General features: G+C 35.7%; 1 protein-coding gene across 4 annotated transcripts in view; it reads right to left on the bottom strand.

Annotated features, from left to right (window-relative positions):
• Positions 1 to 20,298, bottom strand: part of ATP8A1 (ATPase phospholipid transporting 8A1) — a 235,941-nt gene that overhangs the window by 144,295 nt on the left and 71,348 nt on the right. For 3 of the 4 annotated variants that reach the window (XM_081225745.1, XM_081225744.1, XM_081225747.1), the window contains 7 exons: positions 17,954 to 18,023; positions 15,907 to 16,034; positions 11,981 to 12,092; positions 10,473 to 10,638; positions 9,085 to 9,212; positions 6,820 to 6,897; positions 5,781 to 5,869 (listed from right to left, as the gene is read on the bottom strand). In XM_081225745.1, the coding sequence (XP_081081871.1) occupies positions 5,781 to 5,869; positions 6,820 to 6,897; positions 9,085 to 9,212; positions 10,473 to 10,638; positions 11,981 to 12,092; positions 15,907 to 16,034; positions 17,954 to 18,023 (771 nt within the window). The remainder of the gene's footprint in view (positions 1 to 5,780; positions 5,870 to 6,819; positions 6,898 to 9,084; positions 9,213 to 10,472; positions 10,639 to 11,980; positions 12,093 to 15,906; positions 16,035 to 17,953; positions 18,024 to 20,298) is intronic. The other variant, XM_081225746.1, reaches the window with a different exon arrangement.

Here is a 20,298-nt window from a genome sequence, read left to right as displayed (position 1 = left end):
CCAAACATCTGCCTCTGTCATTAACCCTAGGTAGTATGAGGTTTACTGCAAATTGTTACTAAATTTCCACTTTACTGAAATAAAATCCAAGTTGAAAAATATGGCTTAATCATAAAATACATGTGTAATCTGAAAATAGAAATGTAACCACATATAAAGCCATGTTTTCTAGAGTTACCAGCATTAAAGGAACCTGTTTTCTGAAATTTCACTTGCCACCAAATCATGATGAATTATCAAAATAAACTTATACCATTCTAAATAAAAATGTACATCCATGGGGGGATTTTCAGGTAAGATAAAAAAACCCCAATACATACTGAAATTAACCCTATAAAATGCCATATTTAACAATTCTAAAATTAATTCTATTCCAATTAACTCTAGTCCTTGGTAACATGGTTTTCCAATGTTTGTTCCAGACATTTAATTTTAAAAAATGTTTATTTTCTAGCCTCTAAACAGATTTAGTAAATTAACAAAAATAAATGTAAAGGAAATTTTCCACTCTGTGGGTGTGTTTCAGTAGCAGCTTTTTGTAGCTCTGTAGAGTATGTAAATAGCGGCAGAAGGTGGCAGTGCTGAGCTAAAACGAAAAAGAAAATTTCTGGAGCTGTAGCTGAATCTTAGGTAGTCCACAGCCCAGGGACTCTGAGTTGATCATTACATATTTTATTACAGATACATAGCTCTATAAAACTCTAGCAAGCCTAAACTTTGAAAGAAATGTTTATAAAATGACTAAAGGTTATTTGATAGGAAATCAGGGATATTCAACAGATTTTAAGAAATACTTTACAACGTTGTCACCCTGCCTGGTCAGTAATTTTTTCAAAAGTAGTGAAATGTGTCTAACAAAACAATAAAATGCAAACCTTTTAAGGGGATCTATGAGACAGAAAGGTCCATGCAGCTTACCATTCATCAGGAGAGCAGCCATAATCCTCAGGTTCAGGGACATGGCTTCAGAAAGCAAGAGGAGGGACAGAAAGAAAGGACAAAATAATCACAGAAAGGCTGGAAACATAAAAGCATGAATAAGGGAAGTACTGAGAGACAGATCTTGAAAAAGTTAAGAAAATAAACTTTTAGTTAATTTTGAAAGAATGGCAGTTAGTACAGTAAGTATGATTTATGGTAACTAAGCAGATTTACAAAGTTATTCTTTAACTGGATAGTCAACTTGCTTCTTCACCGTGAAATTTCTTGATTTTATGCAGAGAATTCAGTATTCAGTAGGAAATACTGAACTTAATAGTTTAAATATATGCTAAAGCCAATGGAAAATTAATCACATATTGCATAATCAGAATAAATGGTTTAGTGAAACAAACATGTTAATACCTAAGAACACAAACAATCACACTGATAAAATCTGCCAAGTATTGAAAACATTTTAGAAGTAAATCTGACTACCATGAGGGGATGGTTCTTTAAAGAGTTATATTAAAGTAAAAATCAATTGCATTGCTATAACTAAAGGGGACCAAGCAAAAACACTGTGTCAAGGTTCTGCCAAGTTGCACTGCTGTTGTACAGCAGACCTGGATCTCATACCTGGAGAGGGGCTTGTACTTCTCAACTCAGGCAGCTTTTGAAAAGCCTCAGAGCTCAAGGCTTAGGGTCACTCTCCTTGGGTGTGGTCCAGCCCTGGCAGATGTCGAGCGCTATTCAGAATGTGATGAGGTAAGCAGCAGGCGACCCACATACCTGTTACTTATTCTATCTGCATGAGCTTCTCCAAGATCATTGCTCCAGCGGCTCTGGTGTGTATGTTCTGTCTGGTTATTTGCCTTTGTGGGTCAGTGCTGTTATATCTGCTTGGTAAGTTCTTTACTTAAGCCAACTCATTCTTGATCTCAGCCTTAAGCATCACAGTCCCTGATCTCCCTGATTAGATCACCCTCCTCCCTGACTCCCAATCACAGGCTTACACAGACCTTTGTACTGTGTTATGATTTTATATTTGTCTGTATGATTTCTTAACTATATCCATTAACCTCCAATTAGACTATAAACTTTAGGAGGACAGAAGCCATGTGAACTTTTGCTGATCATTAAATCTCCATCAGCTAACAAAGTGCTACATACATCTAAGGCACTTTGTTGAGGCATGTGAATGAACAAATGGTGTTTACCCAACTTTACCCACCAGTCATGGTGAGCAGTAAGATACATTTATTGGTTATACTATAGACCTTGGGACTAACTATTTTGATAATTGTGAGGTTTCTCATGGTGAATCTCTTCTCAGTGTTAAAGAAGTTGCTGATTCTTTCAGTAAACATTGCTAAACGAAATATTGTGAAATGAAACTACTCACATACTGTTTTCATATATAAATAAAGATTGCTTTTAGGAACATTTGGTTTTTACTTAAAGGGAAAATGTCAATGAAATGTTTTTAATACTGATTAAAATGACTTGCCCATACAGAAAATATTGTTTAGTTTGCTTCACAGAATCTTTTTTTTTAACCTTAGAGATTGTACTCAGTTCATTAACTCATCCTAATAGTAAGATCTAAATCATCAACAAAGATAGTACTTAGGATTATAGTCTAGAACAGTCACTGTATTGAGAATTCTAGCCACTAGACATAAAAGCCTCCTTACCTTTTCTGGCATTCAAGTAACTGTGATAAAACTGAATTATTCCCTATAGGAAGCAATTTGCTGAAATGATGCCTTAATAAATGTTTAACAGAAGAATTTCTAGTTTGTAATAAGTTAAATTTACAAATATGACATCACAATTTATTTACATTTAACTAAAAAAAACCCTAATGAAACATTCTAATAAGTTTAAGCATGGTGGCATTTCTGACAAAGTTGATCTCTACAAAATAATCATCATTGCTAGATATGTACAAATCTTATGTTATTGCCCATCATGAATCCAATTTAGGGCCAAGGTTATATGAAATGAGAGAAAATTTACTAAGACTAAATTTTGGAGTATTGTTTTACGTGTTAAATATTTTCTTCCTACAAACCTATGGAATACACTGAACTAGGCAAAGACTGTACTGTCAAGACACTTCAAGTCTTGTCCTTCAGACTGATAAAAGCCAACAGAACTCATCTTTGACTCTATCTAGGGTAAAAGGAGGCTTTAGTTTCTTATAAAATGCTTAAGAAGCATCAGCTCTGAAATCATTACCCCAAAGGCATTTGTTAATACATGAAAGTTTCTGTTATTTTCCTTTGTTTTGCTGTACTCTGAGGAGATAACCACCATACTTTCTTCTGCTGGAGCTGGAATTGTACGCATGTAATACCTCCCCATGTTAAACAAGTGTTAAACACTCCTACAGGGCAGGCTGGACAGTATAACCATGTTATGGTTCCTATAATCAAGGAGTGCCCAGAGGAAATGCCAACAGAAAGGTAAGTTTTCAGTAATCACTTTTTCCTGTGGAGTTTGGTGGAATTAAGTAACAGCCACATGTCTCTCCTACTGTAACCATCTGAGTAGTCTGACGTCTCACTGTTTCTCCAAAGCCTTCATATATCAACAACTCTCTACAATGCTGACATTCCAGTTGTCCATCGGGAATGTTTAGGGGAGGGGATGTTGATAAATACTCGGTCGGGGTTAAGGATCCTAAGAGCACATACACAACTTACTGGAAGTAGTTTAACAACTGGCTTCACTCAACAAGGCTCTTGGTATTCTTGAAAACATGACACATTATCCAAAGAAGAAACGTATTTCTGTTTTCACAGTTAAAAATTGCAAATAAAGGAATTCCTATTTTTAAATTTCTAAACATGTTAGAATTTTATACCTGAAAAAGAATCTTGGAGATCATCTGGTCTCACCACCCTCATTTTAAAGTGTTTGGAATATTTGAAAGGAATTGTCTAGGGTCACATGGTGAATTAATGACAAAGCTAGGACTATGACTCATGCCTTACAACTGCACATCAGTGTTAAGAGATGTGATTTTCCCAGGAGGAAATTTGTTTCATTGCAAACTTAATCTAAATGATGACAATATTCAACTCTGAATACTACTTTAACATTTGCCAGTCTCAAACCCACTCTATCATAATACGTAATACATAATTGTTAATGACCATATCACCAATAGATACAGGAAGAACAATATTCTTTTACCGTAGTTATTCTTTACAACTACTGCTTGAAAGTGTTTAAGGACTTGTTCCAAGAGTAAGAAAAAATCTTGTAAAATGTAAAAGAAAAGAGCACCTAGATATCATCCTAGTTTTCTGTTCTGATAAGTTCACAATCAATAATTACTAATTTGAAGAACTTGCTTATTCAATTGGACACTGGACAAATTAAAAAAGGATGTCAATTACCACACAGAACCCTCTAAAAGTAATATTTATGAATGAATGCAGAATTTGTGTAAAAACAAACATCACCATAAATCTGTCAGCAAGTATAATACAACAAACTCTAGAATCACAGTAGGCCTTTCCTTCTCTCATCTGGGATAACTGTGGGTTGAATATATAAGTGCAAAATGTCAAAGATTATGGCTGAACCTCTCCTGCCCCACCAGCAAAACGAAGAGGCCTGTAGCAACTGGGGGGAGGAGAGAAGAAGGCGTCTTTTGTCTAAGGGAACTGGGAGATCTTCAGATAAAAAAGGGAAGATGCAAAATGACATTCAGCCCTGGAAATAGTAAATAGGCTTCTTAAGTTAGCAGCCTGCCCTTACAGTGTAAAAAAGCCATTACGTCAAATGCCTTTTTAGCTTCATTTACCCACATAGTTTGAAGTCAATTTTAGTCATACTCTCTACTAACCCAAAGAACATCTGCCTCCATCTATTTCTCTTTGTAGACCCTGCATATGGGAGTAATCACATGCTTTTAGAATTTTTTACCAAGTGGTTGTTTATTTGGTTTTAAATAAAGGCATTTTCATAATTCAATACCCTATTTTTATACTGGCTTACTGCTTAGAGACAGAGCATGAGTGGGGAAGGGGTGGGTACAAGCCAGAAAACCCAAAAGCAAGTGCCCTTGTTTGCACGGTTAAGATACCAACATTTACCAGTCTTACTTGTAGATAAAGATAGTTGGAAAATCTGATAGTAGGCCAAGGTCAGTCAGCCAGGATGATATTTCATCTTTTGAGCATGCCTTTTTAGGAAATGTAGAGATTAATTTTCTCACATTACCCTATAAAGTGTTTCAAAAAGAAGGCTTTTGAGCAGTTTAGGCAAGAATACCTGGAAGTAAGAAAAAAATGGGTGCTCAACAAGCACATTCTAAAGGATATTAAGAGCCTGATAAGAGTATTTGATGATATTTATTATCTCCCGGATTTAAGAGTTTTGTGTCCCTACCTCCTTCCCGTCATCAGAAATTTAGATTGCTCTGTGACTGCGAAGGTGGAGAGATGATAAAAAGAAATCAAAGGGCTAACTATCAGAGAAAAAACAATATTTTAACTTGAAAACTGCCCAAGGACAGACTGCATGTTTTAACACATGCAGGCTGTACTCTGACTTCACGACAATGGAGAGGGAAGTATATTTGTACCTTATTACCAGAGCCAGATAGAGACCTTCGGCAGCTCTGAACACTGAAATATTATTGGGCAGAGCCCCTGCCTCATAGGTAATTCCAAATGAAAAACAATACCAAACTATAAAACACAAAACGTACATGTATGCTAAAATTAAAATAGCTGCCTTTTAGATTTAAAAAACTCCCCTAATAAGAACTCCGCAAATTATACCAAACTGTTAGCATTAAGTAAATCTGTATATCATACTCTAAATAAAGGGAAAAAACTCACCCATAAGCAACTCCAGCTATGGTGCACTTCTTAAACTGCATTACATTGCATGTCAAAGTACCAGTTTTGTCAGAAAATATGTATTTTACCTAAAAAAAAGTTTAAAAATTCTCATTAAGGTTTCAGAGGTCTTTTTAAGCCAGGTTTTAATGAAGGGAAAAAGCCTTACGTTATTCTTTCTATCAATTTTGTTACATTGTAGGGGCACAATGAATGCTATTAACTGACTACTTTCTGCACATCATTAAGGAATATTTTCAACTATTTCTTTTCGTATTTTAGCAATGAATCATATATGAAAGCTAGCCTCTCAAGCTAGCAGAAAAACTACAGTCATATAGAAATCTGTCTTAATATGCTTAATGTGGTCTGAATTTCCACTAGTAAGTGCCTCTATAGCTACTTAACATGCATAGAGCACTAAAACATCGGCATTTCTCAATATAACAAACAATTATGGGATTGGCAATGGGTTGCAATTAAAATTAACTTCATACAACATCTGAATTGGTAAGAAAAAGGATAATTCTGGCTTAAATGCTATTTGAAGAGTAAGAGTTAGCAAATGGCAATGGTACAAAAAAAGAAGAAGAATCCTTTCTTAACTAATACATATAAATGAATCACAAATATACACAGATATGTGAATATAGCACGAACTATAAATCTCAAATTCCTGCTTGACTTACACAACTTCATTGATAAACTAACTTTTCCTTCCTTTCTGGTCAAAAGCTATACACAATTTTAATACTGGGAGTTTATAACTCAAAAGCACTCAATACTTTACATACTAATCAGATTATATACTGAAGGACAGCTTTCTGTGTAATATCTTATCCTGAGAACAGAATATGCATTAAATGATGTTCATTCACTAAAAATGAAAATTGAAAGTCAGGTAGTAACATGTATTTATGCCAATCATTCAAAAAATGGAAAATTAGGAGCTGTCAATTCATCTGAAGTTGCCACATATGGCAGAAATTACACCAAATCTGACTTCCAATTCAACATATCAATAAGAAATTTAGTTTACCTGGCCAAGTTCCTCATTCAGATTAGATGTTCGAGCCATAGCAGCAGTGTCTGTGGGTTCATAGTGCATGTCAAGATCCTTTAAAAAAAAAAAAAAAAAGAAAGAAATCTTTGAATACAACTCATAATAAGAGATTTAGTACAATTTTATTTAACTGGTGAGCAACGTATGTAACACTCTCATCTCCTGTCATCACTAACCGTTTCAGTTGATTTCCTAAAAGATACTCAATACAGAATACCATATTTCACAGTAAGGGCAGAACAGTATGGTAGGTAGAGCATGTCTCTGGAATCAGGCAATCCTGGTTTACTATCATTCCACCATTTCCTAGATATGTGACCTACTACAATATAAGGATTAAATAAGATAATGCATGTGAAGTGCTTCCTACTGTGTCTGGCACAATGCTTTACCTGAGTTAAAATAACAGCAACGAAACATTGCTCAAATAATTTAGACTTTAAATCCCTGGAAAAATTACTTAAGGGATTCCATCTTGTACTTCTTGGTCAAGTTTCTTACACTGTATATACTTGAAAGTAAAGAACATTTTATTGACAAGCCAGGGTTTACTGATTTTCACATGTCAAATGGAAAGGCCAGATCTGATCTCTCCTACATCTGTATTTCAGACTGATCAACATCAGTTCTGGAACAGGTACCTTGTTTTAAGAGGGATAGTAAACAAATGGGCAATGTTTAGACAGTAGTAACTGCAATACGGATTAAGTTGTAAATCATGTCAAATGAAGAACGGGAAGGAGATGGAGGATACTTAGTCAGGGGGTGGGGGTGATAAAAGAATAGGCATGATAGCCAAGTTCAAATATTTTGTAAGGCTGTCATTTGGAAACAAGATTAGACATGTTCATAAAAGATCTATTGGGAAGAACTAGAAGAAAAGGAAGGCAGTTACTAATCTCATTTCCACACAAGGAAGAAACTGCCTGGTAAGGGAAGACCTGTCAGGAATGTTAGAAAATCTCTGCATATTAGAAAGGCAGTTGAAAAGCATAAGCCTGCTGGGTTCATCCAATACTAAAATTATATAATTATTTGAAGCAAATATTACTTTTGAAAATCCAAATAAAAAATAAAGTGATTGACTAGTTATTTTATTTTCATAATGAGCTACCTTATTATTTCTGTAAGTGGAAAACCTTCAGTAAGTTTTAATTGTACTTATATAAATTTTATTACACCATTTTTCTAGCAACAAATCTCCTGCATGAAATTAGCTATGCCTGCAACTCATTTCAGATTTCTAAATTATACTGATCTTTCAGCAATGAATTTAGAGATTAAGGTTTGAAGTGGATCACTTACTATGGAAAGATAATGAACAGCTGTGAAAGTAGCATAGTTTTAAAAATCCTAGTATTGTTCATATTGAAAGACTTTCAAGTGATTTTAAAAAATCAAAAGATAATAAAAAAATCAAAATAAAAGAGAAAATTAAATGTTCTGGCAGATTAGGTTTAAAGACTTAATTTACATAAATTCATTAATTTTAACTTTGGTAAAAATTACTGAAATTTAATTGAAGAAGAGTAAAATTTTATAAACAAAACATTTAGGAAACAGATGTCCAGCACACTTTTCTAAGATTAAAAAAAATTGAGAATAAAAATTAAAAATAAAAATTCAAGCCCAGCTGAAATTGTTTACAGTGTGGAAAAATAAACTACAAAGATTTATAAAACATGATAGAGAGCCTGGTTGCTACAAGTAGCGAATACGGTATTATTTCTATAGTGCTCAACTGTTTATGAAGTTGTTTGCTATGTTGCAAGCGTCCTTTGATCTATATAACCGCTGTGAGATGCAGGTAAAGCATGTTTTATTTATTCCCGTATGATTGGCCAAGAAAATAAGTCTCAAAAAAGTCAAGTGGCTTGGCAAAGTCCACACAGCTAGTAAAATCCATTATTTTAACTCTAAACCCTACGATTCTCGTTTTCCCCAAGACCACTATGTAACCAAAAAATAGGTTTCCTTAACTACAGACCTATTTTCCCCAGCTTATCTGGTCTGTAAACTTGTGTGATTCTGAGATGAGAGACTTTGTTACGATTTTCACATGTCAAATGAATTTATTATTATATTATATTAGGCTCAAAAATATTTTGAAATGTTGTCTTGTAGTCAATAAAAAGTAAGGTATAATTAAGATTTTTTTCCTGAAAGATCAAAAGACCCTATCAGGAAAAAGGACAAAATGTATGTTTCATGTAATAAAAAACAATAATAATTCATATTTACCCAATTTATGAAGTATGCCTGGGTAAATTTCACCACTTCTAATGTAACCAACAAGCTGATAGGAATGAGATTATTGAAAAGGATGATGAAGGTCAAGAAATTCAGTCCAAAATTATTAGCACCACCATCTGTTGGGGGAGGTAGGAAAAAAGTCATTTACAGTTTTATATTTTATTTGCATTAACCAGAATTTTAGCGTAACAAGAATTTTCTGTATTATATAGTATATCTAAAAGTGTGGGAGGAACACTGTGCTGATAGCATGTTCTTATTCTCAAACACAGTCTTCAAGATAGAATGGCATTATTTGTGTTCAAGGTGTTGTGAACCCTTTTAAGAACTGCATAATGGTACTAAAAAGAGAAAGTACTACCACGTATTTCAAACCCATTCCAAACATGAAGTTTAGAGATATTAGGGATAGGACGGAGGTAGAATCTCAACCAGGTAGAATCACTTTCACATGAATTTTTAAAAAGCATTTCCAGTTTGAAGGATGTCTTAAAAGCAAACAAACAACAGCAGCAAAACCAACCCAGGTAGCTAAAACAATGTAGGGCTGAACCTTAGGTAAATTCAGCTCTAGGTAAATTATATTCTTCCTCTTCAATAATGTAAGTAGAACAGTTATCCCAGATAAACTGTAAAGTATATGAAGAACAAAATCATGGTAGTCTTAACAATTCTAATGTTGAAATAGCAAACCAACGACTGTTAAAAAACAAGAACCTTGGAATAGCTACAAAGCTAAATCAATATAATAAGAAACAACTGAGAAAATCAGTTGTGATATAAAATTTTACTAGAACTTGTTTTCACACACTTGGAAATTAAGTATTTATTGGTTAAGTGCTCATCAAAAGGAAATGTAAATTTACTTCCCAGAAATACTCAGTAAAAAGATAAATGATCCAAAAAGGAAACTACTTAATAGTGCTTTCCCTAAGAAAAGATGACTATTAAAACAGAATTCACTGCAATCATGAGTTCAAATGAAAGTACATTCAATTTAAACACTTTAAAAACATGTAAAATACTTTTTGGTGCTTTAAATGTACTCAATCTGCTTTCTTTACCAGATAGCTATGTAACCACTTGTGTTAAAATATTTAAAAGAATAAATTAATAAAATTAAAATAACATTAATAAAATAAGATTTTATACTATTTTAGAGTACTCACTATATTTTTAAGGATTCTGAAATTTTAGAGATTGTAACATTTTACTTACTTTTACTGGAAATTGCATTGAAAAATAAAGATTAAATGCCCAGTTATCTTGGCAAGAAGGTTTTCTTTTTAGAAATAGGAAATTCCAAGATCAGTTGTGAAACAAATACATGTTTTAATGAAAGAAAAAATAAGTACAATAAGTACTTTAATGCTCACAGTTTAGATTGAGATACCAGTCCTTTCCAGAATGCCTTCGATTCCAAATGGCTGAGCCCACAGAACAGACGAGAGACATGGCAATCAAGATACAAAATAAAATCAAAATTTGTACATTTGTAATCCGTTCTACATTTGAGAGTTTAAGTGGTGGACTTGTTGAATTCTGTAAAAAGAAACAAAAGATGAGTAATAAGAAATGTGTACAAATGATCTAGTAATGTGTATCTAGTATTTTGGTGAGGATGACAAAGTCAGTCACAATTCAAAATCTACACATGGTTCAACACATGAGAATTATATGGAAAACAATCAGATGTAATAAGCTGTCAAAGGTTAACCGCCTCTTTTCCTTCACTGTATCACCCAATCCTTTTTCTACGATGTAAAGCAGTAAGAAAGAAGGAAATAACATTCCTTTTGTAGACATGGCTTTTGCATTGTGGCAGGTAAGATGAACAATGCATTATCTGACTACCTAAGCAAACAGGGTAGACTAAGGCATCTAGCATCTCAGCTCCTGAAGAGTGGCAGAGAAGGTGACCTATGTACCCACAGCCAGAGACCTGGAAATTCCAGACTATGAAGACAACATTTAAAGGATCTCTGGTTTCCAGATTTTTTGGTGGCATTTAGTAATAGTTTTACTGAACACAGCAGTAATCTAAGTAGTGCTATCAAGAATAACAGAGGCAAGTTTCCTGAGCTGTATTTAATGATAAAAAATGATCTGTGCTAACCACGGCATCCACACGACAGAAACTTAAATGTCAAAAATCAACAAAAAATGATGATTTATAGAATTTATAGAATAGTTAGGGGTGGAATCATTAACAGCAGTCCTGCTTGCCTGTTGATAACATCTTTGTGACTTTACAATGTACAAAGTTATCAGCCCTCAAAGCAGATTTTCATTTAGTGCCTTAAAACTGAGTTTTCCACACCTACCTCACCACTGAACACTCATGATATTATAATGTAGAGAGGGAGCATCCACAGGCATGTGTAAATGTTACAAGTGCTAGGATTAAAGCTGATTAAAAATGGCTTAACATAAAAATGCTGTGAAAAACAGTCGACATCATAGTTGACTATTAACAAACAGTTACAAGTTTTTCTTTCAATTTTATAAAAAATAAAAATAAGTTCTAAAATGTGATCATTGTAATAAAATAAAATTAGAAGATAAATAATGCAGAGCACTCATCGTCACACAGACAACTTTTGTCAATCATTCCAATAGTCAGTAAATGCTGCCAATGGACTGGTATGCAAAATCATTGGGTGTTCACGCATTGGTGATCTCCGTGGAACGTTCTAGTGTTCTTGCATGGAGTGAGCCATTTCACAGCCCCACTCACTGAAGAATGAGATCTGGATATAGAGTGTGGGGCTCAGGTATCTATGACAGATGATCTGCTAGGTTTAGGACTACAGCACCGAGACCTACAAATAGCATATTTTCAAAAGACTTGGGTCCAAAAGGTTTTCATTGATAAAAATCCCACCTGCATCAGCTTGGTGTCATGTCCAGTGTAGACAACTATTCCATGAACCCACTGTGTATTTCTCAATTGAGCACCTCGAAGAAGAATCTGATCTGCTCCCAGGGGAACAGTGCTATGACAGATTATGTTGACATTAGAAACGACATTTTCCAAAATGCTTAAGAATTCTACTGCCACTATATAGTTCCAAGAAAGGTCCTGTTATGAAAATAACCCTTCTTACATTTTACTTTATTTCTAGAAAAGAAGTAATTTTCCCACCAATAAGAATAATCTTCTTACACAAGGACAGCTGGAGGGAAGCATTTCAGTTGCTTCTTCTTACCACCAAAGCAGCCATTTCCTACAACTTCATTATCCAAGACAGAGGCAACAGTATGGAATTCAGAGGCTCATTCTCAAACCTGTTGAAGACTTTTCCTGATTTAGCAAGTCCACTTAGGTTTCTGAGATATTTGAAAGGAGTGAGATTAGGGGGTCTGTTCCCCCTCCTCCACTTTCCTTTAAATTAAAAATAGCTTTGTGCACAATAAAGGTTCAAAAAAATACACAAGGTAAGATAAATACACAGATCTCATCATATACTTGCACTGCCATCCCTGCCCTCCAGAGATAAGTCTCTGTATTAAAACCTCTAGGACATTCATTTATTGTTTTTGAACATCAGTCTTCCAAGAACTGTGAATAAAATCGTAAGCATCTAAAAGTCTTAAACACTCCTCTGAAATGACAGCAAATTGAGGCTCTCCATTCCATATGATTTAAACTACCTCTTTCATGAATAAGGGCCAAGCGGGGTCTTTTGTGGGTTTTTTGCAAGGCTACCCACTATGGTAGGCTGTGGGTTGATACAACCTCTCATAGAGCTATCAGAAGGCTACAAGCTATCGCAAATATAGTGGGATTCTTAATGGAAACGTACTACATAAAATTTAATGGCTCAAAGATTCCTATCACTACTGCTTCATTTTACTGATTAAAAAAAGCAAAAAAAAAGTCAAATATAAATAAAAATTCATAAAATAAAAATTCCAGAAAAAGGAAGAGGTTATTCCCCCAAGAAAAGTCTCCAGAAACACAGAATTTATCTGTCAGAGGACACAAATAGAGACTGAAGCTTTCATTTCTGGTGGATTTTTATAATCCAGTAGGTGTCTAAGGCTAGTAGTAGCTTGGGCCTGGGACCTTCTTTTAGGAACTACACAAATGTCACTGGCTCAGATGAAATCAATCTAGATAGATGGGTAATGACAGCATCTAAAGCCTTCTACTTAAGTAAGTAAATTCTTAGGAATTAGTGTATTCCAATTTAGTCAAAGAACACAGCAACTATACCTCTCATTCTTCATGTACAACAACATGCCTCTCAGACCCATCTTAAGATCTGGGGTGCACTTCAGGGGTGGGAGGAGTCCTCAGGCCTAAAGCAGGTTTCCAAGAAGTTCTTGGGAAGCAGCTGGATTATGCTCTGGGGCACATATGTGCCAACTGTTTCGCACATATCCAATGGGGTATAACATGGCAACTGGCACCTCAGCACTTGTGGTGTGCATTGATTGGAATTAGCTACAAACTCTTCAAAAGAAAAAAATGCTTTTCAATTACAAGGACTCAACAAGAATGAGTTATTAGTTTTTCACCAGAGCTGGAATTCCAAAGTCTCTGGCATTAGACAATGACCCTCATCCTTAATGGCATCAAACTACATTAATTCTAAACTAAGGGGCTCTAAGAGCGCTGGGTAATCACTGTAAAAGTGAAATGTGCTACAGGCACAAAGATATTGAAAATCTGTTTCCAGCTTTCATTTAAATTGAAGCATATTATATAAATGCTATCTGTACCCCAAATCTTGGCACCATCATACAAAGTTTCTCCTTCACTGTGTGGATTTGTTTGGCATCGATTTGCTGGGGAACTGATAAGAAATGGAAGCTGGCCAGTTAGGAACATCAGGCTACAGAAACATATTACTTGTATAAATGTCCAAATCTATCATTAGTCTATGTTCATGGAAAGATCACTCTGTGAAAAATTTAGAACAATATATAATTACTTCAAAAATTACAGGAAAACTTTTGGTGGATCTGAATGAGGATGACAGGCCAGGGTACTCAAGTGTCCTTTAGAATTCAAATACTGTAATAATGGAATTACAAAATACTGAAAGCACTGATAATCTCTCAAACTGGTGGTGTGAGCTAGTGCGCTTAGCTGCATTTAGTTGGCTACTACAAATGCCTAGTAGGAAAGGAGAAGGGAAACAGAGGAGACCCCACCCTTCCTGCCAAGTTCTGCCCCATTTCTTTGCTCCCCTTTGTAACAGAACTCCTTGAAGAAGTTGTCTTTTTTCAACTCTTCTTCTGTTATCTCAAACCCACTCTCACGAGGCTCTGCCTGTCCTAATAGAGTTCAAGGATCTCCACTTGCTAGATCCAACTGTTAATTCTCAGACTCACTGTATTTGACTTCATGGTACTTGACCATAAGCAACATGTGATCCACTTTAGTCACTCCCTCTGCCTTGGTACGGTTTCTTCACTCTCTCGGTTTCCATGCTACCAACTTGATCTCAGTCTGTTTTGCTGGTAACTCCTCTCTTCCCAACCTTAATGCTGGCGAGTCTTAGGACAGCCCTTTCCACTTTTCTAACTATACCCTTTCACCCTTGGTGACGGCTTTAAATATCCATACCAACGACTTCCCAAATTTATCTCATGAACCCGGATCTCTATCACAAATTCCAGGCTTATATGTTTAACTGCCTCCTGACGTCTCTGTTTGGATATCACAAACTTATTAAGTCCCAACCTGAACTGCTGATATTGCCCCTTGAAGAACTCCAGTGGATCCCCATTTCACTCAGAATAACATCCTTACAATGGCCTACAAAGCCTTGCGTGGTCTGGCCCACTGTTCTCTCTTAGCCCTTCTTCTACTACCCTCTTCCTTGGTCATTCCACTCCAAACACACTGGCATCTCTGCTGTTCCATAAATACTCCAGGCACTTTCCCACTTTCAGATGATGTAACCATACAGCTAATAATTTGCACTGTCTATTCCTTCTGTCTAGAATCTTCTCCCTCCAGATATTCAAATGGCTGACGTCCTCATCTCTTACTCACCTTTGCTCAAATATTACCTTCTCAATGAAGCAACATTTACCTTCTGCAACCTCACTAACTAAAAGTGATTCCCTCCCAATTTTTTCCAAAGCATTTATCACTTTCTAACATGGTATAAAATTTTTTATTTGTCATTTTATTGTCTGTTTGCCCTTCCCTTACTGCAAGAAAGTTAGCTCTCAAGGTCAGGCAGATTTGTCTGCTTTGTCCATTGCTGTCTCCTTAACATCTGCAACTGGCCTGGCCTGCTGGGTACAGGTTGAATGGATGACGAAGAGGCAGGAAACAGGAGGGGAGGGGAGGGGAGGGGAGGGAAGGGAGAGGGGTAGGAAGCAGGTATAAAAGATGACTATACATAACATGGCCTAGAAAAGAGCATATGCAATTACACAGAGAAAACAAGAAATTATCCAGCAAATTAACCCCTGTGGGTAGAGTCTGAACTCATTGAGGCATCTAGAGATTACAAGAAAGCACCTGGGCCATGGAGACCGACAGTTAAGCCTGTAAGATAAGTATTCTGGCCAAAGAAGAAACCACTAAACAATGCGCCAGAAGCTTGGCATATCTGTGAAAATATCCAACTCCTAGGCTGCCAGGAACCCTTGGGAGGTCTTTAGCTATACCATGTGTACAGGGTTAAGAGCATTTTCACAAAAGAACTCTGGGTAGAATACAGAAATGCTTAAGAAAAAGGGTTTGAGTTATCAAACTTAGAGTACAAGAAAATATGTACCTAGGTCAGCAATACCCTGCAGCACAGTGACTTCTGTGTTTTTATGAAAACCGATTTTACATACCTGTGTCCATCAAGCCTTATGTTTCCAACAAAATCATAGAGATGTCTGTTTGGACTTTCACACTCAATTCTGCCAGAAATTCTCATCAAACTGTCAATGTCTTTTATATCTGATGTTGCTGGTAAGCCCTGTTTAGAAATTTTTAAATAAGCAAAGAAAATATTAAATAAGTTGTATGTGGGAGGGAGTAGGGAATTCTGAATTCATCCACGCCTTAAGATCTGAGAGATCCCACGGTTTTATAAGCAATTATGCCCCCCACCTTTGTCAAATCGAAATTAGGGGATACCTTCCTCTCTACTTGAACATATATGTTTTTAGCAGAATAGGGCAGCTTTTGTGAAAACTCTAAAATATCTTAAAAAGATTATAAATTAGCCTCCAAAGATATTTTGAAATAAGTCCTCAAAGAACTGTTTGCTTCCAAAAATAAAACTAATATTTAGCATTATACAGTCTAAATCTGTCTGCTGAATCTCAAAAAGGGAATGCAAAATAACTAGAATCTATACCCAAAGACAGTAGTTATGTTTTTGTTCTTTTGGTTTACTGAGAAGGAAAACTCCAAAACAGTTCCTCCCTCTGGCCACCTACAGCGGGCTGGAACTGAGCAGCCCTCACTTCCTGTGGCAGGTTGAGTTCAGGTGTTGTGAGGACGACCTGCTTCTACCACAACCCAACCTTCCCACGTGTCGTTTTCACTATTTGTCTAGAACCCAAGAGAATACATTTTTTTAATGTCCCTTTTAAAACTTTAAAAACCTTACAGCGACTTTCTATTAGGAGTGGTATGAGAAATAAATAGAGAAATCTAACTGATTCCCTGAGATTAGTGAGAATTTTAGAACAGCAATAGAAACTGTGTCTTTTCCATATGGCAAAGCCAAATAATATGGGCCAGGAGAACAGAAAAATAAATAAGCTAACACACATGAAAGCACTTAGAGCTACTAATGCTATCAACAGAGTGTTGGCTATAACAGAAAATGTTAAAAATATTACAAAATAGTATCTATATGATGGACCACATTTAATTAGGCAAGTAAAACTGAATTTTCCATAATATTTAACTATTTCAGTTTATAAAACTACTTCATTGCGGCTCAATGAGGAAATATTTGCAAGTAGACAGAACTGCCTCAACTCAAGACAATAATACTAAGAAATAAAGCTATAGGGGTTCAGAAGGAGCCTCCTCAAAATGTGTCACTTTTGGGGCTTCCCTGGTGGCGCACTGGTTGAGAATCTGCCTGCCAATGCAGGGGACACGGGTTCGAGCCCTGGTCTGGGAGGATCCCACATGCCACGGAGCAACTAAGCCCGTGAGCCACAACTACTGAGCCTGCGCATCTGGAGCCTGTGCTCCGCAACAAGAGAGGCCGCGACAGTGAGAGGCCCACACACTGCGATGAAGAGTGGCCCCCGCTTGCCACAACTGGAGAAAGCCCTCGCACAGAAATGAAGACCCAACACAGCAAAAATAAATAAATTAATTAATAAACTCCTACCCCCAACATCTAAAAAAAAAAAAAAAGTGTCACTTTTGCATGAGGATTATTTTGAGCTACAGGCAATGGAGATCCTGAGGGTTCAAGAGAAACTACTGTCCTTCCCTTAACTACCTAGAAGAATTTAAATTGGGGATTTTTCCCAGAGAAAAGTTATTACCAGAGATAAATTTTATTTAAGTGGACCCATCCATCTGGCAGGGCAAACATCTAATTACCAAACATCTGCTCTTCTTATCATCCTATGAATGCCCCTCCTGTCCTTGGAAGCCCTAGGACCCTTATCCCATTCCTTACTTCAGAATGGCATGTATACCTCATTCTACCTTTCTGTTTCTGAGCCTCTCATGCATGTGGGGTTCCTGTACGTATGAAATTAAATTTGATTTTCTCCTGTTAATATGTCTCATGTCAATTTAATTCTTAGACCAGCCAGAAGAACGTAGAAGGGTAGAGGGAAGTTTTCTTCCTCCCCAGCAAAGCTCTCAATTCCATGTAAGAGAACAGCAATAATTACATAAACCTATATTAGATCTTACCTGTCTAATTTTCAAGTTTGTTTCACCATCTAAGTTGGATGTTTCAATGTAGCACATGGCCTGGGGCTCACTGTTTTTTAAAATTGAAAAGCACAAAGATTTAGTGGGGGAAAGAAAGCATACTAATAACTTATTTAAATGCTCAGACTCACTGAAGCCTTTCATTCTAAACAAAGGTTCAGTCGCCTAGTTTCTTGATATCTTTCATTCTAACCACAAAATGCTGTGAGGCAGACCCCATGCATGAAAACTCATGGATCAGATGTGCAGCCAGAAGGACCCCAAAGCAACTTCCTGACAATTAGTACTGATCTTTAAGATAGTGTAAATAATTAGATTTGTCACATTTTACTTAAATTGTTCATCATATAGACACAACACAGACTGTATCTGAAATGTAAAGCAGTTTTGTGTCCATACATATCTTTAGCTCAAAAATGTCAAGTGAGATTTCATGCTCATAGCCCACATGTAAATTGATTAAGTGGTGGATTAGAAAATTCCAGATTATTGCTTCTATAAACTTGCATTTACATGTTCAGATTGTATTGTATTGCCTCTTTAGAAAAGATGAATAGGATCATATGAACCATAATATTTAAATTTCAAGGCTACTTTAAAAAAACTGTATGAACAGATTTTACAATGAAAGTGGATATACACTTTCTTCCCCCTATTTTTTGTGTTTTATTTCTTAAAGTTGCTTCAGAGATTTGCATGGCAGCAAAAGCTAAAACGAAAATTAGCCAACTTGGCTATGTTGCTCCTTGACCTGAAACTAGGAGATACATTCTATGGGTCCCCACCAGAGTGTTTTAGTCAAGTGTGGTACACAATGACTGGTATAAGGGGCCCATGCTCTCCAGTTTTATCACAGGTACACACCCGTGACTGTCGTATAACCTGACCCTTCATGTGCTGACTTTGCTTGCTCAGCAATTACAGACAGGTGAGTTTGCAGCCCAACTGTATAACTGATCCTCAGCTATAAGGAAAAGCATTTTGAAGTTAAATTAACCTTATTAGCACTTGCTTATATAAAATGCCCAATTAATTAACATCCTGTAAGTAATTATGAATGTAATTTCTGATAAGCATGGGTACTCACAGTTAGAAATTTCTAAGTCACTAACACCTAGAATTTTCTAATCCACTTCCAATTTGTACATGTGTAAAGCAGACGATTCTGAGTTTCAGAAATGAGCACACAGCTTAGTTTTATGGCTTGAAGACTTGTGAAAAGTACTGAAATACATGGTCATTAATCAAATATTTTACAGATTCATTTTAAAGTAACTTTGTAAGTTCTTTAATTTTTCTCTATGGGCCTTTTTTTTCTTCCATAAAGGCTGATACTTTTTCCCAACCAAGTTTTGGGAAAACAAGTTTTTCAATATTTATATTTTCACTCTATCAATTAAATAAGGTTTAATTTTTTATTACTGTCATGATAGTAATTTGGTTTTGGCAATTGCTCCCAATTTGTAATTTACTTACATATACATTTGAAATAAAAATGGTTTATAAAACCATTATAAAACATATCTGATAATACAGAAGCATGATGACAAATGTTAAATGAACAATGCCAATTCCATATTTTGACAGTGAAATGCATTAAATTTCTACTGCTCAATATAACCAAGGCCATTGTCATATCAAAATAAGACTAACGTTCTAATTCTATCTCCCCCCCACCCCCACAAAATAAGGTCCTTTTCTAGGACCTTAAATGGCTAGGAAGTTAGAAAGTTAAATAGCTGGCTTCTATTTGAAGTGGTGCAAATAAAATATACAGCCAAATTCAGAACTTTCTTAATCTCTTAAGACAACTGTTACTGAATAAGTTCTTGACAATACTATGAAAAGGCAGCAAGAAGTCTCAGACAAAGAATCATGCTAGATAATAATTATTTCAGCAAATTATGATGACATTCAAAACACAAACTAGAGAAGGGCAAAGCAGGCTTTTTGATTAGTAAGTGGAAAAATGAAACAAGATGCATATCACAATACAGACACTAGTAGACAGCTGAAATATATCAGAGTAACGTGCATTTTGTCACTAGTTACAAGTGGGATAAAAACGGATCCCAAAGCATGCGGTACCAAATGTACAACATCCAGCTTTGTGTAGGGGGTCCTCTGTAAACCCTATACAAGACTAAATTATAGCATAACTGCTGAAGGGATTCTATTGAACTTACAGAAAATTTCAAATTTAAGACATGTTTAAAATTGTAAAAATTTCTCGATAACTGTCTTTCATGTAAATCTTAACATTGTGCAAAACAATATCCTGGAGAGGTAATAAATTAAGCCTTAGCATTTAGCCTATTTGTTAA

The sequence above is a fragment of the Mesoplodon bidens genome (genome assembly GCF_964165515.1).
Source record: "Mesoplodon bidens genome assembly, chromosome: 1".
NCBI lineage: Eukaryota > Metazoa > Chordata > Mammalia > Artiodactyla > Ziphiidae > Mesoplodon > Mesoplodon bidens.
The sequence above is the reverse complement of the archived record's forward strand: the minus strand, read 5'-3'. Positions and strand labels throughout refer to the sequence as shown.